The following is a 20,299-nucleotide window of genomic DNA, read 5'->3' as shown; positions in this document are numbered from 1 at the left end:
TATTTTTTTTTTGTGTATTAAAAATACTTTATAATTATTTTACATTACAAGACGCAATGCTTGTTAATGTATCTCATTCTAGCATTCTTTATAAGTTGTGCTTTCCGTTCTTCATATAATTTAATTCGGTCTTTGGATGACTTTTTGAAACTGTCGGTCGTGGAATTTGTTGATGGGGAACGCTGCCAAAAAAATTTGTACAAAAATTATTATAATGTAAAATTAAGTTAGAATTATATAAATGTATTAAATATGTAAGAAAAACATACAAGGGCGGGCAAGTCCTTTGCCACGGCATCACACAAACATTTGGTTTTTTGGAATTTTTCGCTACCTTGTGATAAAGAATACAGATGTTTTAATTCAGGAATGTAGTTTATTGAACCTTCCAATATCCTGCTGATTGTTAAATCAACATTTTTTGTTATAACTAAGGAAAATAAAACAAATTTACCTTACGATCAATAAAACATATTCTAAAATCAGAGCTTTATCAATTTCAAATCACTAAGACATCACAAATACTTACATAGCAACATATGGAATTTTAAATTAATTTATAAAAAATATAAATGACATTTTGAGATTTTATAATCAATTTAAACATTTCTATTCAACGAAAAAGAAATTAACCTAATGGGGCCAGAAGGCTTTGATTATTATTTTCACAACCTAAGGAAAAGAAGTTTGTCTGGAAGACAAACGAGAGGTGGATCAGTGACGATACGGGAGTAATAAGATACAAGAACTGTGATCTAGAAATTATTAGCGGGCAGTAGACTGCTCAAGGATACATTCGGCCATTAAATGAGAATTTTCCACAGTTTGTATTTTTTATGGTAGATCCTAAATTTCAACACTAGAATGCTGCAATACACAGATCAAAAGCCATGTCTGAGGGATTCAATAAAAAGATTAAATGTTTTCAAACTCTTACATTATTCCCAGATTTAAATCCTATAGAATATCTATGGGGATTGCTCTCTTGTGAAGTGTACAACAATGAAAGACAATTTATCACAACACAACTGCAAATGGCAATTATCAATGCCCCAGAAGAAATATCTCAGGATTATATTAAAAAATTATTTGATTCAATGCCAAATTGCATCTTGGAATTAATTTGTGCAAAGGCTATTACACAAAATATTAAAAACTAATTTTTTTTATTTGGATTTATAATATCAGCTTGTCTTTTTGTTGCATACTGGTTTTTATTTTTACTAAGAAAAATAAATGTCTTTACATTAGAGATCTGAAAATTTTAGTCTTGTATATTTTGTGATAATAATTACACATAATACTTGTCATGTAAATGAAACGATTGTAAAAAACAAAAACTAAAAAAAATGAAGTGTGCTCATCATTTTGTCATTGACTATTATTTTTTCATAATGAATAATGTACTCAATTGTCAACAAAATTTATTATCCAAATTGATTAATGCACTCATACTCTAGCTATTAACTGATTAGCATTATCACAACAATTATTTTTTAATTATAATTAATAATATCTACAAAATTAGTGGAATGCAAAACAAATCTATCTGTAACAGGATAATATTTTTAATTATTTTATTTTTATTGCTGAACATTGTTTTTGTAAAACCAAAATTTTGTTTTATACAAAATTAAACATTTTATTTCCATTTTTCCTTTCTTGACAGTAACAAATTTAACAGATAAAACTTAAATTAGATATGAAGCAATTTGTATAAGGGTAGGTTATGCTGCCATCTCATGGTAAATTTAATAATCAGAAATAAATTAAAAATGTATTTAAATAATTTGATAAATAAAAATCTGAAAGAAAAAAAATGTTTAGATGATGTTTTGACTTCATCCATTATTTACATTAAATTTTAGGATGGTCAGACCTTGGTTTATGAACTTACTTCACTCCTAAAAGTTGTTCAGAAACCAATTTTTCCTCAAACCAGAACAAATTTTCTTCTAAGAAACAATGTAAAACATTAATTTGTCCTCAAAACAAACCTTTTTAGCTGCATTTCATGCATAAAAATGCCTACAAATGCAATATATTATCTACACCTATATCTATTTTATATATATTAGAAGCAAAATGTTTTGTCGCAACCAACTGAATCGACACACCAAACCTGACATTTATGGTTCTTCGATGTCATAAATTGAAGACAAATTAAAATTAAATAGATTAATATTTTTATTTTAAATTTTAGTTTCAGTTTAAAAACCATAGTTTTAATTATTATTTTATTATTTTTAATTTTAATTAACTGGCTACCTAGTATTAATAAATATTATATTCAACATTAATATTATAATATATAACAACTCAAATAACAAAAATTTATTAATATAAGCAGCTTTAAATACAAATTATTGAATGTCATTTATGTTATGCAAATATCAATTAACACGGTTTTTATTAATTTGATTTAAATTGAATTGTGGCACATACTGAAAACCAGTAGTAGTATCTTAAGTGCATGTGCATTGAAATCTAATTTGAATAACAATGTCATCAATGATTTGTGCCATGACACACAATGATGCTAGGCAAATCTCGGCACCACTACTAAATCAGTATTCTCACTGCTGACAGTCAGGCCGTTGACTATCTTTAACATAGGAAGTATAAGAAGTCGACCGTCGTTGTCCAAGTAGCCTGTTCGGAAACAGTTATTGAATGGCAACCGGAGAAAATGTGGCATTCAAAATGCACTTTTATCAACCTTTCACCATGGGATAGTCAGTATGGTGCTACCCCAAGGTAGTGGAGAATAAACATGGGAAATTTTTAAAGTATTTTTTGACACGTTTTTCTCATTACCGTTTCGGAAAAAGATTTTGTAAACAGTTATGTCTAGTAAAGAAAAATCTTTTTTTATTGTTACATAATTCATTTTTTATGTGAATTTTTTTTCGCAGTAGTTTTTGGCTACTTTTTGGCAATACCCCCAAAAGAATTTAATGTATATATATGTCCCTCACCATTACCACACTATCGCCTTTGATGTATATATACATCCCTCACTGCTGAGTGGCTAACTATTATATAAATTTTATTGAAATATATCAGAAAGAATTAATTTAACTATAATACTAAGTTTTGTTTATTTTTCATTTTTATTTTTCCTTTATATTTCATGTTAAGTAATTAATTAATTTAATTTTTAAAACTTAATTAAAAAAAAATTAAGATTCTAAATTACAATGTTTAAAAATTAAATAAATATTTTCATACTTAAGTCATGCCTAATCAAATCCAGGGGTACATTAGGCAGTACTCCTTTTACTTGATTAATCATTTCGTTTAAGTTAATTTCTGAAATATTAAACATTTTATCACTGATTTGAAGATTATATAATTATTGAAAAAAATTATTATAATATAAATATAAATTATTATAAACAAGCAAACAAATTCATCTTGTATAAAAATAACCACAGTTAAGATTCACATGAAAATATTTGCAATCTAGAAACAAACAAATTTTTGAAATGTTCTAATGTCATTTTTAACCACAGAAATGCATTAAAAGCAGTGTAAAATTGCAACCATTTTAAAATAAATTCTTCATTGTTATTTATTGTTACATAAGTTTACAAATTTTTCAAGTATACCAATCTAGGGATGGGAAAGAACCTACTAAAGAAGGCCAACTTCAATGCTATTTTATTATATTCTGTAGCACAAAAAAGAAAGCATTAAGATAAATAAAATAAATTTATTTCAATCTTTAGGATAATCTAACCTTAAGTAATATTTGTATTTCAAAATAACTACTGAATTGAAATATAATTGATTTTAATACAGAAATTGCATATTGATGATAAAAAAAGTCATCAAAATTTTATCTAAGTTTCATCAAATAATAAAAATTTATGTAGAATTATTACTAAATTGAATATGTTTTAGGATAGAAATTTATTAATTTCTAATTATAATGAATTTTATATATAAAAATATAAAACTTGGCATCAATGCCAATTTAAAAATTTACAATATATAAATTTACAATATATAAAATTTACAATATACAATATATACTTAAATATTTTCAATTAAGCATATATTAATATATGTGGGAGAACCCAAAAATAACAGGAGGTTTGTAGTAAGCATATCTACCGCTAGATGTCAGTAGAGGGAATCTTCCGGAATCAGTGTGCAAAGTGGCGTTAGCGTGTCAAGACTTGTTGGCCCATAACAATTTCTTTTGAGAGAGGTGTTTTTCATTTTCATTGAAAACATGATGCTGGATTTTAAAGAACAACGCACTACTGTAAAATTTTAGAATGTTTCCTGTTAAGGAAAAGTGGATTGGAAACGGTTGAAATGATTCAATGTGCTTATAAACAAGATGCCATGAGTAAGACAAGGGTTTATGAGTGGTTATCCTTACTTTCAAAAAGGAGAAATGTTTCTTGAAGATCATCCCAGGTCTGGACAATATTCAAACTGATGAAAATGTCAAGCTAATTCACAATCTCATCAACAAAGAACACCATTAAACCATTGACAAACTATTTGATTTGTCTGGGATTTCATGGAATTCAGTGAATTTTGTCACAGGAACTTGGTATAAGAAGAGTTTCTGCAAAGTTTGTTCCACACTTGTTGTCCACTGATCAGAAAGGCAATAGCTTGGCAGCTTGTCAGGCTTTGAAAAAGCATTTGGAAAATGATCCAGACTTGTTTTCTAAGGTGATAACTAGTAATGAATTGTAGTGTTATGGTTATAATCCAGGAACCAAAAGTCAATCCAGTCAGTGAAAAACATCAGGATCTCCATATCCCAAAAAAGCAAGACAAGTGGAGTTGAATGTGAAAACCATGTTAATCTATTTTTTGATGTAAAAGGAATTGTTCATTTTGAATTTGTCCATCCAGGCCAGACAGTCAATCGACATTGTTATCTGGAAGTCCTCAAAAGACTTTGTGATGCTGTGAGAAGGTAAAGAGAGGACTTGTGGCAAATGGAGGATTGGTTTTTCCATCACAACAATGCACCTGCTCACACGGTGCTCTCTGTGCAGCAGTTTTTGACAATGGCATCACCCTTCTCCCAACACTTTATTTGCCTGATCTTGCAACTTTGCAATTTTTTTTGTTCCCCAGGATGAAGAGGGAACTCAAAGGATAGTAATTTCAGACAGTAGAAGAGGTGAAAACAAAAATGATGAAGGTGCAACAAGGCATTTTGGAACAGGAATTTTCTAGGTGTTTTGAACAACAAAAAAAATGTTTGGACAAGTGTATTGAGGTTAATGGAGAATATTTTGAAGGAGATTAAAATATAAAGTTGTTAAAATAAATACAAAATTTTTTCTGAATTTTTCCCCGTTATTTTTGGGTCCCTCCCTGTATTTTGCATTTTAAAAATGTTTAAAACTAAGTTTCCATATTTTTATTACTTTATGGAAACTTACTTTTAAATCTTCATAACAAAGTTGTGCTTGACAAAAAATATGAATTAGCTTGAAATTACATTGCAATAACTTAGTATAATACAATCTATGGTAATACATCAGAGACTGCAAATTGTAATCATCGTGCAAGATTCAACTTAAGGGAAAATTCACAGGACATTATATTTCCTAGAGATATTAAATAAATAATTATAATAATTAAACACATTTTAACAAAATTTATATTTTAAAAATAATCATTAATTTAAATTATTTGTAATTACACATAAATAAAACACTAAAATATCACTAACATTTATACTAATTTTTAAAATGCACTGTATCATTCTGATAAAAATTTTTGAAAAAAATTTTATGGCAAATATTTTTAAATAGTACAAAAACAAAGTAATCAATTTGTAAATTTTTTTTTTATTTTACCATTTTGTTGTTGAAAAGAGGTCAATGGCAAACACAGCTTTCTTGTGGCGTATGCTACTTTTTCAACACATGTAAAACAAGTCGCTTTAATGCCTAATTCGTGAGCCATGACATATTGCACTCTTCTAGCAAATTCTTCTGTGGTTTCATCAGGTTTCTTATCCATATAAGGTAGATATCTTAATATTTAAAAAATAAATACATAAATTTATGGATATCTTCAGTAATAAGTAAAATTTCAGTTTTGTTAACAATTCTTACCTTAATGTAAAAAATGTAAAAGGAGTAAAAAGAAACCAAAAAATATCAGACCACCATCTACTATCTAATGTGGACTACAAATTTAAAAAAATTTAATTAGTAAAATATTTTTAATGAATATTAATTATTCATTTATATCATCATTTTGAAACAAATATATAAAAATATTAATAATAAATAAACACAAAAAGACTATTATATAATGAAAACCTCTGATAGCTTTGTAACCATGTGGAAAGCTGTCAACAGTTATTTTATATTATAAATTTTTTATTTATGAGAAATTAAATATAATTACTTTAATAATCAGTAACATTTCCTTACATCCAGGATAATGACTTTTTCTTTTAAAGATCAAATTTTAGGTATATAAGAAATTCTTTTCCCAAAATAATAAAGAAACATTAAGCATAATTTACCTATATATTATAAAGTTAACAGTTTTATTTTTAATAAATTTTGCTGTATGATATGCTTTTATCATTAAAACTGTTTTTAGCATTTGAAATGCATACAGATCTGAAATTTTATTGTCTCTCTAAAATAATATAAAAAACATTGAAATAACAATTGAATTTCTGATTTATATATATAAATATCAACTAACCAAATTTTTAATTAAAGCAAAATAATCTACTGGATTATCAGACTATTTTATGGCCAATTTTAATAATTAAATAAACAGTAATTTGACTACAGTACAGGGCAAATTACAAACTCTTGATATATTTAATTGACAAGAGGGCAGCTTAACAAATAGGCTGCCATCTTGTCAAATAAATATATCAAGAGATGGTGGCCTAACTGCCTATCTCTAGTCAAATTACTGTTTTCTTAAGTATCAAAGTATATTAAAACGTGAATTTCAATAAAATATTGTATTTGTAATAGTTAGTTTGTTTATGAATGCAAAGAAATTTTTGTTGTATTTGTACTGTTTATTAATTAATGGATTAACAAAAATTATAAACTTGAAAATATTTTATTTTTAAATTTATACATAAATATTAAAAATTTTTATTCAATACTTACAGGAGAAATGTCTAAAAGAGGTAGCCTTGATACAGTTATCAGCACCTATATTATAAATAGCAACAAGCACTATTAAAATTGAGTAGTTATTGAGTTATAATCAAGCAATATTTATATAGTTAATAAATTCAATATTTTCATTAACTTCATTGAATTAGTGTTTTTAGTATTTTTATTAAATATCTAATTTTCTGTTTCCAATTTCATTTTAAGTTTACTTCAAATTTATAATTATATATTTTTCTTTATATAACTGAATACTTTTATACAAATTGGTAAAATCATGAACAACTATTTCAAAACATATGACTGATCACATTTCAAAATAGTTTCTTTAAAATTAGATCAGAACATCCTATTTCTGAGCTTGGCTGATGTTACTCAATGCTGTTTATTCTGCAGTGTTTTATTCATTTTTATGCTGCTTTTTTAAAAACAGGACAAAATTCTCAATGATTGTTAAATATTCATATTTTGTGTGAAACTGTTAATTTTTAATAATAATTTCTAATTAATATTTTGTACTGTAATTGATAATTTTATTTTTATGTATTTTGAATTTAATTAAAACTGTTTAGTTTTATTTAAACAGTTTTTACTAAATAATAATTAATTTTTCCAGTTTTATATTTTCTATAAATAGCTTGTTAAAATTTTCAAATTAAGAAATATTTGAACACTTACAGGCTGAACAGGTTGATCCAATGAAAAAGGCCAAGTACTAAATTTTAGCAAACCAACATTCCCATTTGTTGTAGCACCTTCTGGAAATGCTAACACAGGAATTTGTGATTCTGTATATAATTAGTTTATTGAAATTAGTTCCTTTCATTCAATAAATAATATTTTTAAAACATATATTTAAAAATTATTTTTAATCTTATTCAAAATTCACCATTACATTGTTAATTTAGAACCTATGGCTTTACACCTTAAAATATTGTACTGTATATGACACAACATATTTCACAACACAATCTTGCATAGCATATGTAATCATTTTAAAAATTAACTTTTATTTGAGGCTATGTCTCTGTAGCAAAATGCAAATTGCTTAAAATGTCCTCTGGCAATGATATCAAAACTTAGAACAAACAGTTTATTAAAAATTGGCCAATGTTATTTATATATTAAAAATATATTGAATGTACAAAATTTGTCTTTGCAATTTTTAGAATGTGCTCTGATATTGATACCAACCATTTTGCATTTTTTACAGGCATAGCCTCAAATAAAAGGTTGTCTGTGTGGTTTAAAATTTTTTTGTTTTTTCAGTGGTGATTGAGAATGAAAGACTTGTGAAGACAAATTTTGCATCTTTAATATATTTTTATATTTTTAATATGTAAATACTGTTGGCCAATTTTTAAACAAATACTTTACTCAAAATTTTCTTAATATTCTTTACACAGATGAAAACAATTAACTTTAAAGAATACATACTACACTATTTCAAATAATGAAGTAAATTAAAAGGAAAAGAATAAACTACATACAAAAAAATCATATGTAAAATATTTGTAAATCCCAAAATTATGACTAAGAGTTATCTAAATCAATGCATAAATTCTGAAATTCATGAAAGAATTTGAGATACAGATTTCCTCAGAATACTGAAAACTTTTTGGAAGGGAAAAAGTCAAATGTATGTTTAATCAATCTTTCACCAGATTGCTATGATGTGCAGTAGCAAGAACAAGTCCGTGTTAGTGTATGAAGGATACAGCAGTGGCATGCTGTCCATGGAAGCTGTGGAAACACTGCTTCCCTTGTATTTTCTATATAAATACATATTGTGCAATTATTTTCATATTTTAACGTACTTTGAATTAATTAAAATTAATATTTTATTATAACCGCATTATGTATCTTATTACAAATTTCTACACTACGTGCAAAAAAAAAAGATTGTTATTGTATATTCAAATATAAATTTGTATATGCATATTCCCAATGGAAGCACCATATTGTTGACTATGGGACAGCTTCCATGGCCAAAATATTTGAATCATGTAAAGCAGCCAGATTATACGCATTCATGCATATGCTTCACAGAGCATGGTTTAGCTGGTGGATGCTACATGCCAAAATAACATAACACTTCCAATGATTCTGTCCAGGGCTGGCACAGCTTCCCTATTATCAAATGTCATTGCACTCATTTGGATAATATATGGCTTCTAAGTTTTGTGAAACAACCTGTCTGTACAGAAAGAAAATGTCAGATTATAAGTGACAGACAATTTGTTAGACAAATAATATGAATGGCTATAATTAGTGAATAAAAAAGAATGCAAATGAATAATGATTCCTCTAATGCAATGTTAATTTAAACAGCATAATTATGTTGTTTTATTTGGATAAAAAACAAAATAAAAATAAAATAGCTAATAGTCTGATGAATTTTAATATAAACCTTATGATCAACAATTCAATCACAAAGAACTGAAATCATGTAAAAGTATATTTAATGACAAAAATGTATAACATTAATGATTTTTTACATACTGAATTTCACTGTCTTAAGTGATTCCTGAAATAGACAGTATAATATAATAATATTTTTAAGTTTAATTATTTACAGACAAATTCACCCAAGTAGGGATCACCATCAATTAGTTTGTGTTCCAGACGATACATTTCGGTGATCAACCTTTCTTTTTAGGCTGAGCTGTCAAAAAAAGCTAAAAAGTCCTTTTTTAAAACACACAAAAGTTTCCAATTGAAAATGAAATATTTTCTAAAATCGGAACTGGTTCAGTCATACATCACCAGTTCCGATTTTAGAAAATATTTCATTTTCAATTGGAAACTTTTGTGTGTTTTAAAAAAGGACTTTTTAGCTTTTTTTGACAGCTCAGCCTAAAAAGAAAGGTTGATCACCGAAATGTATCGTCTGGAACACAAACTAATTGATGGTGATCCCTACTTGGGTGAATGTGTCTGTAAATAATTAAACTTAAAAATAACCATCGGACAAAAAAAATAACAAATAATAATTTACAAATCATAAAATGCATGACGCATTTTATGATTTGTAAATATACAGGGTGTCTCAGACTATCCATACACCCCTTTTAAAATGAAGGGAAGTTCTGTCGAAAATCCTAAAAATTCAGACATGTAAATCAAGTACACTCTACCAAATGATGATATTTTTGACTTCTGGTACTGGCCAGAAATGGGCTATCCAAACTAAGTCAGAGTTTAGAAATAAAACGTGGTATTTTTTATTTTACATTTAGACTAAACTTGAAAAATAAGACATTGTTTCAAACATTTTTTCTGTAAGTACCTCTATTGACCATAAAATGCACTTGAAAGGATGATGCATGAACTGTGAAAAATCAGAAAATATCTTTATTAATGTGCCATTGCAATTAGGCAAAACATAACAATATTGGTACAATAATTGTATACAATTAATGCTAAACAAACAAAAATTGTTGTTAACACTATTAGTATTTTTGTTTGTATAAACTCTTCTGGTGATTCATTTGGTGCCGATTTTAACTGCTGTTCAGTCAAAATCTTCAAACTGAACATAATTTTCATCAAACAAGCATCTACTATGAAAAAAAATATGTTGCTCAAAGAACTTTATAGGACACGAATACACAGATCACAGCTTGTGTTTACGTTCATTGACATTCAATATTCAGCCAACTAAAGAATGCGCAACAAAATGACTTGTAATAACATTTTGCAAGAAGAGTTCATCACACATTCAGGATCATTTTAAGGTGAATGGAAGCATTTTTGGAAAAAATGTTTGAGACAAAATTTTCTTATTTTTCAAGTTTTATCTTTATTTTAAATAAAAAAAAAAAAAGAAAACCAATAATGTGATATTAGTTGTTCTCTTCTTCATTTTTCAATTGTTCAGGTGCATCAACTCTGACCAATATTAATCTAAGAGTAATGTTTAAGCTTCTCTTGTAGCATTTATAATTCATTTTTTGTTATTTCTTACGTTCTAAAACTTCTTAAAATGGACTTGTTTTAGCACCAAGAAAAGTAATAAAGACAAATTTCAAAATGATTTCTAACTTGATTTTCTTCTATATTCATTCACTGTGAATTCTTTCATTTCATTGGAAATTCAAATTTACCCATTTTCAACAAAATGCAGCTTTAAAAAGTGCACTCACACTGGTGCCAAGAGATTGCAGGTAGTAGGTTGTCAACAAAAATATAACACCATCTGGGATTTTCATATTTTCAATTATTGAAATCACTGAAGATTTTTATGTTCACTAAAACCAACTTTATCCATTATTAGCAGAGATGTGGTTACTTGTTGTTATAACTATTATCTAATTTGTCATCTCTGAAACTGTGATACCAAAAGCAAAGTATCCAAGAATAAGCCTTTGGGTTTAATTTTGTAAAAACTTATTAATGGAAATATCAGATAAGTGTAGCTGTAATATACTATTAGTTTTAAACACATGAAAATACAGTAATATGGCAAGTATTGTGTATACATATATTTTATACTGATATAAAGTTCAATAATAAAATAAATAGTTAAAGTTTATTATTTAAAACATTAATTCAAAAATTACTTAATTGTACAGTACAGTACCTTTGGTATGTTTCTTAACATTCTGAAGTAGAACATCTCTACCTTTTTTTACTCCAAGATCTTTGAATCCTAATAACCAACTCAACAGATTAGGCAAATCCCAAACACTTGGCTAATTTGAATAAGAGAAAAAATTAATATATAGTAGTGCAGACTATATTTTTTATTAATATTTAATATAAAAAATTACCAGGATAGAAGATAAAACTAAGTCTACTGCTAAATGATCAAGAATTGTGATATGATTTGAAATAATAACTTTAACTTGCTTTGCTCTATAATGACAATTCTCTTGTCTAACAACAATTCCCAGAACAAAACAGATTGATCGTAGAACAAACCTGGAAGAAAAACTTTATTTTTAAATTCAAATATCTTTAAAATAGATTATAAGATAAAACTAGATACTAGAAAATGTGCTTTAACAATTAACTTTGATTACGATTATTTTAATAAATAACTTATATATTCTAATATAAAAACTATTCATATTTATCATATTAAATTTAATAATGAGCCATTAATTTTAAGAAAAAGTGATTAGCCTTCGGAAATGATGTGATCTAATAGTTGTTATTTTTAATTAAATTGTCAAGTAAATAAAAATAAGCTTTTTATTAAAAACTCTTTCTCCTTAAAATATTTTTAAACGAAACATAACATAAAACCATATTCTGAATTTTAAATTATATTTCAGATAATATTAAAAACCTACATAATTTTAAATTTTAAAATCTAATTACATCTAATGTGTAATTAGAAGTCAGAAATAATTTAAATTTCCAGTATCAAATGTATTGAGTAAAATCAATATGAGTAAAATCAATGTATTTTACTCAATAAAATAAAGGAAGTTTCAGTTAAAATTCTATCAATACATATTAAATCTTAAAAATACTAGTAAATTCATCTATCAACGTTGAATGCAATTTTGTAAGCACTTATAGCTAAAATATCAAATGAAAAATGATAGCATTAATTTATATAATGTGTGTATTTGTATGTATTATGTATGTATGTGTAATACATTAATATTTTAAAATTTGTTTTAATGTATCATCATTCTTTTCATTTAATTATTTAAATTTTTGTTCTCTTTTTATGTAAGTGCTCAGTCTGACAATGACTTATGCATATATATACTGAAAGTATTTTCAGTTACATAAATTCATAATTCATTTATATATTATATAAATTAAATCTAAAATTAATGAGAAGCTATAACACAGCAAAAAAATTCTATCAGAATATTTAAAATATAGTCCTGTACTGTGGTAAGTATTATACTTCAAAGATAACTCTTTCTATCTTAATTATGAAATTTTAAACTGTAAACTAGTAAAGATAGTTTACTGATTTGAATTTAAAAGTTGTTTATTCTTAAATAGATAAATTTTTAAAAATTTATTTCAATTCATGATTATTTTTACTAAATACATCAAATTTATGTTGATTGTAAATTGTTAATACAGTAAGTCATCTCTTAACATCGTCAATAGGTTGTTGGTACAGACATTAAGAGAAATCATGTATAACAAAACCAATTTTACCACATAAACAAGATTTAATTTGATTAATATTATTCTAATTGGATTGCATTTACAATCTCCAGCATTTATTTCCCACCTTTCAGAACTAATTTTACTGTTTGTAAAGAAAATTCAACAACAATAATTCTAGACAAATAGTATGTTAAACTCTCTGCCAAATATTATGTAATACTAGATAGATACAAACACTGTCATTCAGTATTAAAATCTTTTTTTTTTTTTAAATGAATGTACTTTTGACAATATAGAATTGTCGCAGTTAGGAATTTTAAATGCCAAGAATGTTATACTGCATTCTGTTCCAAACTGGAAATGTTCACTAGCCTGACGATGACGATTTTGTATCGTTGAAAGTACTTGTGTTATAAAAAAAGATTTTAAAACATTCTGACAGTGTGATTATCTAGTATTAAACAATAGTTGTAATAATTGTAAATGATTACAAATAAAAAAAAAAACAAACTCCAGCATAAAAGGCATAACTTTATCATCAGTATCCAATCAGATGCAGACTTCACATTTAAAACTTTTTGAATTTATGTTCTTGTTTTTAGACTATTTCTGTAAGCTGAATGTGATGGCTTAAAGCAATCCAAAACATTTGTTTTTCATTAACTTTATGCCTTTTATGCTGGAGTTTTTATTTTTCGTCAGAGTTCTTTAGTATTATCTAATTTTTGTGTTTTGTAAATACATAGTAATACATAGTTTAAAAAAACTGTGCTCAATAAAAGTATCATCATTTTCAAGTCTGAATAGAAAAAGTAACTATATATTAATTCAATTTCAAGACTAAGGGTGCGACCATGCAGACGCAAGCGAGCAAATTTTCCGAGCAAGCAAGAATATGTGGCAAGAAGAGGCGAGACACGATAAATATCGAAACCTGTCAGATATGTGCAAGAACCAGAAATTCGCTCTCACCAGCATTATATCTTGCTTCTTGCTTGTGCATGGTTAAGGATAGAACATATACAGTGCTCTTTTTCTAAAAAAAATTACTGCCAGTTTATGATTGAACATAATTTATTGTTTTTACCAAGCAACTATGGATACATTTTCCCTCTATCTGCTAGTATGGCATATTGGCTCATTCTGGCTGAAATGGAGCTCCAAATATATATTCCAACTAATAAACTACTTAATATAAATGAAAAATTAATAATAATATATATTAATTTCTCAATGTTAATTTCATAAAAATAACAATAAATTTTTACACTACTAAAATTAATAATGTAAAAATATTTTAATAAAATGAATTAAGATACAGTAGAGCGTCATTTATCCGAATCAATTGGGGACTGGGGTTGTTCGGATAACTGATTATGTACAAAAAATATATTAACCTATCCAATGTTGAATTTTTCTCCGTTGCATGTTGCTTCGTGTTGAATTTTTCTCCATTGTGTGTCGCTTCGTGTTGAATTTTCGTCAATTTTAAGCCTAACGAAAATTTTTATAATAATAATCGAGGCTATTGTATCGTTAAAAATTATTTCTTTATTTTGTACAAACAAAATAAATATATTGAAAAATATAAAAACAAAAAAAATTATACTTTAGAAGTTAATCTAGTATCAAAAACGTTCAATTCAGCACAACACAGTCCTACTGGAAAGCTTTCGGTTAACCAGTTTTTGGATAAACGATGCTCTACTGTAGCCCGTTTTCTGCATAGCCATATTTTTTATAAACAATGAAAAAAAAATGTTGTCCAGTTTCCATAACTGTACACTTAAAGAAAATGTAAGGAAACAACAAACTTTACAGTTTAAATCTGTAAGTTTATATACATCTAAGCAAATAACTAGTTTTGATTTGTATAAAAAATATAGATAACAGATAAACTTCTACATTCAAAAAACATCAGGATGAAATCAATATGTACCTGAACCAGTTACTGGTGTCGATAGTTCAGGTGTAACTGGTTTAGGTGTGTGTTGATAGATAACAGAATACTTGAATTTGTAAATAAATATGTGAATAGTAAATTTATATAGGAATTTACTAATAATTACTAACTTTTGTGAAAAAAATTATGAATTTACAGAAAAAATTTTAAAGCATATTGTTAGTCGGAAGCTTAAACAGCCAATTAACCCACTCATAGATAAAGTCAAAGCTTGAAGTAACACCATCCTCGGAGCACCAATGAAGATGTCTTAATATTAAATGGAGAATGCTTCGTCCTCTGCAAAGCATTCTCCATTTAATATTGTATATTAATATTCCGTTGTATAAATGTACAATTTTGTATTGCAAAAGACATTATTATCGACAAATAATGTGACTGTCAAACTCAAAATTGCATGTTGACTTCATCATTTTATATAATTAGTATCATCACCAAACGATCGCCTAAATATCGGGCTACAATATGGCTAGTTAAATGATTAGCACAAAGTAATTTGTCACTAGAGGTAGACGATTATTAATTTACTTAAGAGATGGCACCTAACGTCTACCTCTAGAGACAAATTACTTTGTGCTAATCATTTAACTAGCCATATTGTAGCCCGATATTTAGGCGATCGTTTGGTGATGTAATATAAACTCATCGGGCTTAAGATGTTATTATAATTAGTATTGTTCGAGGTCGTTCAATTCAGTGCCAATTTTGGAGGCAAACAAATAGGAACACTACATCGAGGTTTGACCATATATTTGTCTCTGTCTACTTTATTCATTCTTAAAAAATATGTTATTTCTTTGAAATCTGTGTAATATAATCAAATAATGAAAATACATTTTCAATTGACTTAATTGTAGTTTAAAATAAAATAAGCATATAGACTTGTAATATTTTCAAATTCAAAATAAAGATGTGTTCTAATTTTTTAATTTTATATTTATATATAAACTTAATTAAAGCCAAACAACTGCAGGATTGGGTTATATTACCACTACTAATAATTATATACAGAGTAACTTGGCACCAGTATTGGTAATATAGCCCACTTTAATCCGGAAACTGTTTGGTTTTAACGTAACTATCGAACTTAGAGATGTTTTTATACAGAGTGTTTTGAAACTCATGGGCAAAAATTTAAGGGGTGATAGAAAACATCTAAACAAGCAATTTTCACCATACAATGCATGGGTGGAGAGCAAGTGGTGAACCGCTAGGAGGTATCCATTACTGTCACATGAAAGAATGAAACACCAAACGAATAGAAGAGGTACTAAATAATTTTATTGATAGCATGTCTGGCAAAATTACAGAAACTGCTCAAAAGAGCGACCGCCTGCATTAATGCAGGCATTACACCTGTGAATTTTCGGTCTGGCACGTGTCTTCTTGGGAAATGCTGCCTGTACAGTCTTTCGGCTTCCAGAGCATTCCCATTCGCAAGACCATACATAAAATGCATGTCCGCCTTTTCCTAATTATTGTATGTCGCCATACCTTTTGAAATCCACAGTAGAAATGACGATGTGTAAGGAAACTTGCGCTTTATGCTTTCCATTATAGTGCCATCTAGCAGTTCACTGCTTGCTCTCCACCCATGCATTGTATAGTAAAAATTGCTTGTTTAGATGTTTTCTATCACCCCTTAAATTTTTGCCCATGAGTTTTGAAACACCCTGTATATATAAAACTCAATTTCGTAATTTTAAAGATTCAAATTACGTTGATTTATTTAGCAAGTATATCAAAAGTTAAATTACCTTCTAAATGCTGATGACTTCGGTAAAATGCATGCCGCCAAGAACGCATGGCATCCGATAAAAAATCTCACCACAGCCAATGAAATACCGAAAGGAAAGTAGAAAAATAGAGGAAAATAATCTATTGTTTTCTGAAACCTGCAAAAATATAAAAGAATAGGTTTAATTGTGACATTTATTTAATTCATTTAGCTGTCACCTCACAGACCCAATCAAGGAGGGGGGCCCCTATCCTTTTAAGAGAAAACTCAGGCTTTGGATCATTGGCTTTCATGTCCAAGTCATTTTGGGCAAAGATGATCTCCACAAGTTTATCTTTATTGATGTCCTCTCAGACATCGTAAACAATTACTCTAAGGGTACGTTTGTTAAGTCAAACGAGTTAAACGCGTTAGTAACGAATCGTTCGAAAAGTAGTAGTCTCGCTCAGTGCGCATGCTCCGCGGTGATGACGTATCGAACGAAACTCTAACGAAGCTCACGAAGGAAAGAGTTAGTTTACTTCGTTAAGAAAATGGCGCCCGACGATATCGATGTTTCTAGATCTACTCGAGTGTTTAAATTGTGAATTAAAAGGTGAAATGATTGAAATAACTGTCCATCTGAAGCAACCTAAGAAAAATATTTTGAATAAGGCTGCACTAGCAACATTCATATCTTCGATTTTAGAAACAGCCATTTAGTTATAACGAATCGTTCGAAAAGTCTAACGAAACAAGAATAACGATGATGTCATTCTCGTTTAACTCGTTTGACTTAACGAACGTATCCTCTGATGACACTTCTTGGCAGTTGACAGACAACTGCCTCGTTCGAAGCCTTTGTCGACTCCTTTTTGGAGTACTCGGACCTCCCTTTGGGACGCAATCTCGACTAAGGCTCCATTCCTCCTAACCTGACAGACTTTTTCACCTCTACCTTTAACTCAGCAAGGTTGACATTTTCCTTTACTCGGTCATGGACCACATCACCACTTTCCTTCCCGTCCTTGGGGTACACGAGGAGAGCATGTTCCGTCAAAGGTAGGCTTAGGGGGTCCACTCGCAACCTTCACATGCATACCCTTCTTAGCTATCACGAGACTTTTACTGTCTGCTCAACCAGGTCTTTTAAGATCGGTCGCTGGGACATGTGTCACCGTCCTCTCTCTCTTAGAGCTCCAACTACAGCGGTAATTGAAATCATCATCTCCAAGGTAATTTTCTAGTACAGTGGACCTTCGTAATAGCGCTGCTCACTATACTGCACACTTAGTTATAGCGCAGGCAATGTTTATGACGCAATAAGCTCAAACACGTTTATACAGGTCCGTGTGGTGTTAGTGAGTAACGCATTTTATTGTTACTGCACATTGAGTAATTGTGTAAGTATTGAGTTCCTGAATGTATTTTGAATAGTGTTTAATTATTGTATGCATGATGAGTAAAAGAAAAGCTTGACATTATTGCTAAAGTAAAGAGGTGAACTGCGTTACACCTCGCCACTCGGTATAATGTGGTTCACCTTATAACACGGATGTTGTTTCCCGCCCGACATGCACGTTATATCGGGGGTCCACTGTACTGTTTTACACTGGTGGGAATGAGGCAGCATTCCTCTTTAGACACACCCTCACTTTCATAAAAGTTCTTTTACATATGCTTTACACACACAAATGGATTTTTACTCTACATGTAAAGATTAATTTTATTTGACTGTGCACCATACGTTTTAAAAACCATCCGTTTGGAACACACTCCGGTGGAAAACTCAAACCACTGTCATTACGGAACAAGTGGCATTAGATCAGACGGGCAGTCTAATACATTTTTACTCACCTATAATTTTATACGCGCAAGAAATTTATTATGGCCCAGTAACGCACCGTCTTCTACTGTTGACAACAGTTTACAGGGGCAAATTCTCTGGGCTTGCTTAGCATGTGCCACATACTAAGAGAAAGTTTTGACTGCCAATATAATTTTTATATGAGAACAAATATGCCAATAACAATTTATTCTAACATGTAAACTTTTTTATCATTTGTGTTTACTTTTATATTGACAGCTAGCGGCTAGCCATTTTAAGTCAGTGCGATGCTTGTGGGAACTCAATCGCTTGATCGTGTCGACATTTGTCACGGCAAATAAGCGCGTGTGCACAATGTCATTCAAAGCATTTAACACGACCAGATTGTATCAAAAGCCTTCGGTGCCCAGTCAGCATACATGTATTGTGAACAGAAGTGGATCTACATAGGGACTAATAGGGCTTAAGCCCTGGACCCCTAGTGTCAAGGGCCCACAAAAATTGAATTATCATCAGAAATTTTTAATACTTTTTCATAATATATTTTGTGTGTAGATATAAAGAGCTTTTAGTCCATACTTTTTTATTCACACCAAATAACGTTGCTGCCTATTGCTTAGTGCTAGAAATAAGCTTATTATTCTTATTATAACTTTCAGCATGCCAAAAATTTTGGTCAGAATTTGCCTGACAGTTTATCTTAACAAAACGTTCCTTTAAATCTGTAAATGGTAACATTACGCATAAAAAGCAAAATTAATATTTATTCTCGACGGTAAACAGCGTGACCGATAGCCACACAAAACTAATAAATTACTAACACGACGCATATTACACTTAACACCACGGCAAATCAACGAAATTATTTACCGTTTTAATCGGATGGTCGACATTCGCGACATTTAAGCGTAGGCACTTCCAATAATTATTAAACGGAGAATTTACACCGTAGAAGTTACTTTTAGATAATCCGTCTACTCATTCGTATACGAGTAAATTTCCTAAAAGTAACTTCTACCCCTTCGCCGGCATAGAAACCGCAGAAGAAAACGGCACGGCATTAAGTGTAAATGATATTCGACGCGGTCTAAACCCGATTACCGACGACGCATTTTATATCCGTACAGTTAAAGAGCAAAATCAAAGTAGCTGTTTTGTATTTACCTGTGCAGATGAAACAACCGATCCAAGCTAACTCCCGCCGAACTCATCTTTCCCGACGTGTATTGCGACACCAATCGAAACGCCCTCTACCAGCAAACGTCGGAATCTATTTACACCGACGATTTAAAAAAATAATAAAAATGACGAAACTAAAATTACGCCTTATTTTGTACGAGATCCACAATAATTTCCGTTTAAGATTGTCATAGTTCGTTCGGCGCTATCGAAAGTATAAACTTTCGCCGGAGATTTCTACACGCGACCGTGACCGAAAGCGAATTTTTAGGTCGAGCGAAACAAAAAAGAAAAAAAAATGTGTCAATGTTACAAATTATTCATTAATAAAATTGAGATTTTAATTTATTTTTATACGAATATTTTTACTTGCGGAAAAATCTGTATTC

General features: G+C 29.0%; 1 protein-coding gene across 3 annotated transcripts; it reads right to left on the bottom strand.

The window, feature by feature from the left end:
* LOC136981320 (lipid droplet-regulating VLDL assembly factor AUP1-like) lies at positions 1–20,007 on the bottom strand. 3 transcript variants are annotated; one of them, XM_067277633.1, is made up of 11 exons: positions 19,896–20,007; positions 16,944–17,081; positions 11,912–12,062; positions 11,722–11,833; positions 7,818–7,927; positions 7,134–7,178; positions 6,102–6,175; positions 5,841–6,019; positions 3,232–3,312; positions 270–430; positions 1–182 (listed from the first exon to the last, which is right to left on the bottom strand). In XM_067277633.1, exons 1-11 carry the CDS (start codon positions 19,940–19,942, stop codon positions 45–47), a joined length of 1,236 nt encoding a protein of 411 aa, XP_067133734.1. In that variant the 5' UTR covers positions 19,943–20,007; the 3' UTR covers positions 1–44. The 3 variants fall into 3 exon arrangements, with proteins under 3 accessions (XP_067133734.1, XP_067133735.1, XP_067133736.1); XM_067277634.1 differs by having other exon boundaries at positions 7,818–7,897; XM_067277635.1 differs by lacking the exon at positions 16,944–17,081 and having other exon boundaries at positions 19,896–19,969.
* Between the last annotated feature and the right edge of the window lie 292 nt (positions 20,008–20,299).

This window comes from Centruroides vittatus, unplaced genomic scaffold, assembly GCF_030686945.1.
Source record: "Centruroides vittatus isolate TY-2023 unplaced genomic scaffold, ASM3068694v2 contig_751, whole genome shotgun sequence".
Lineage (NCBI taxonomy): Eukaryota > Metazoa > Arthropoda > Arachnida > Scorpiones > Buthidae > Centruroides > Centruroides vittatus.
This window is presented reverse-complemented; position numbering and strand designations above follow the sequence as displayed.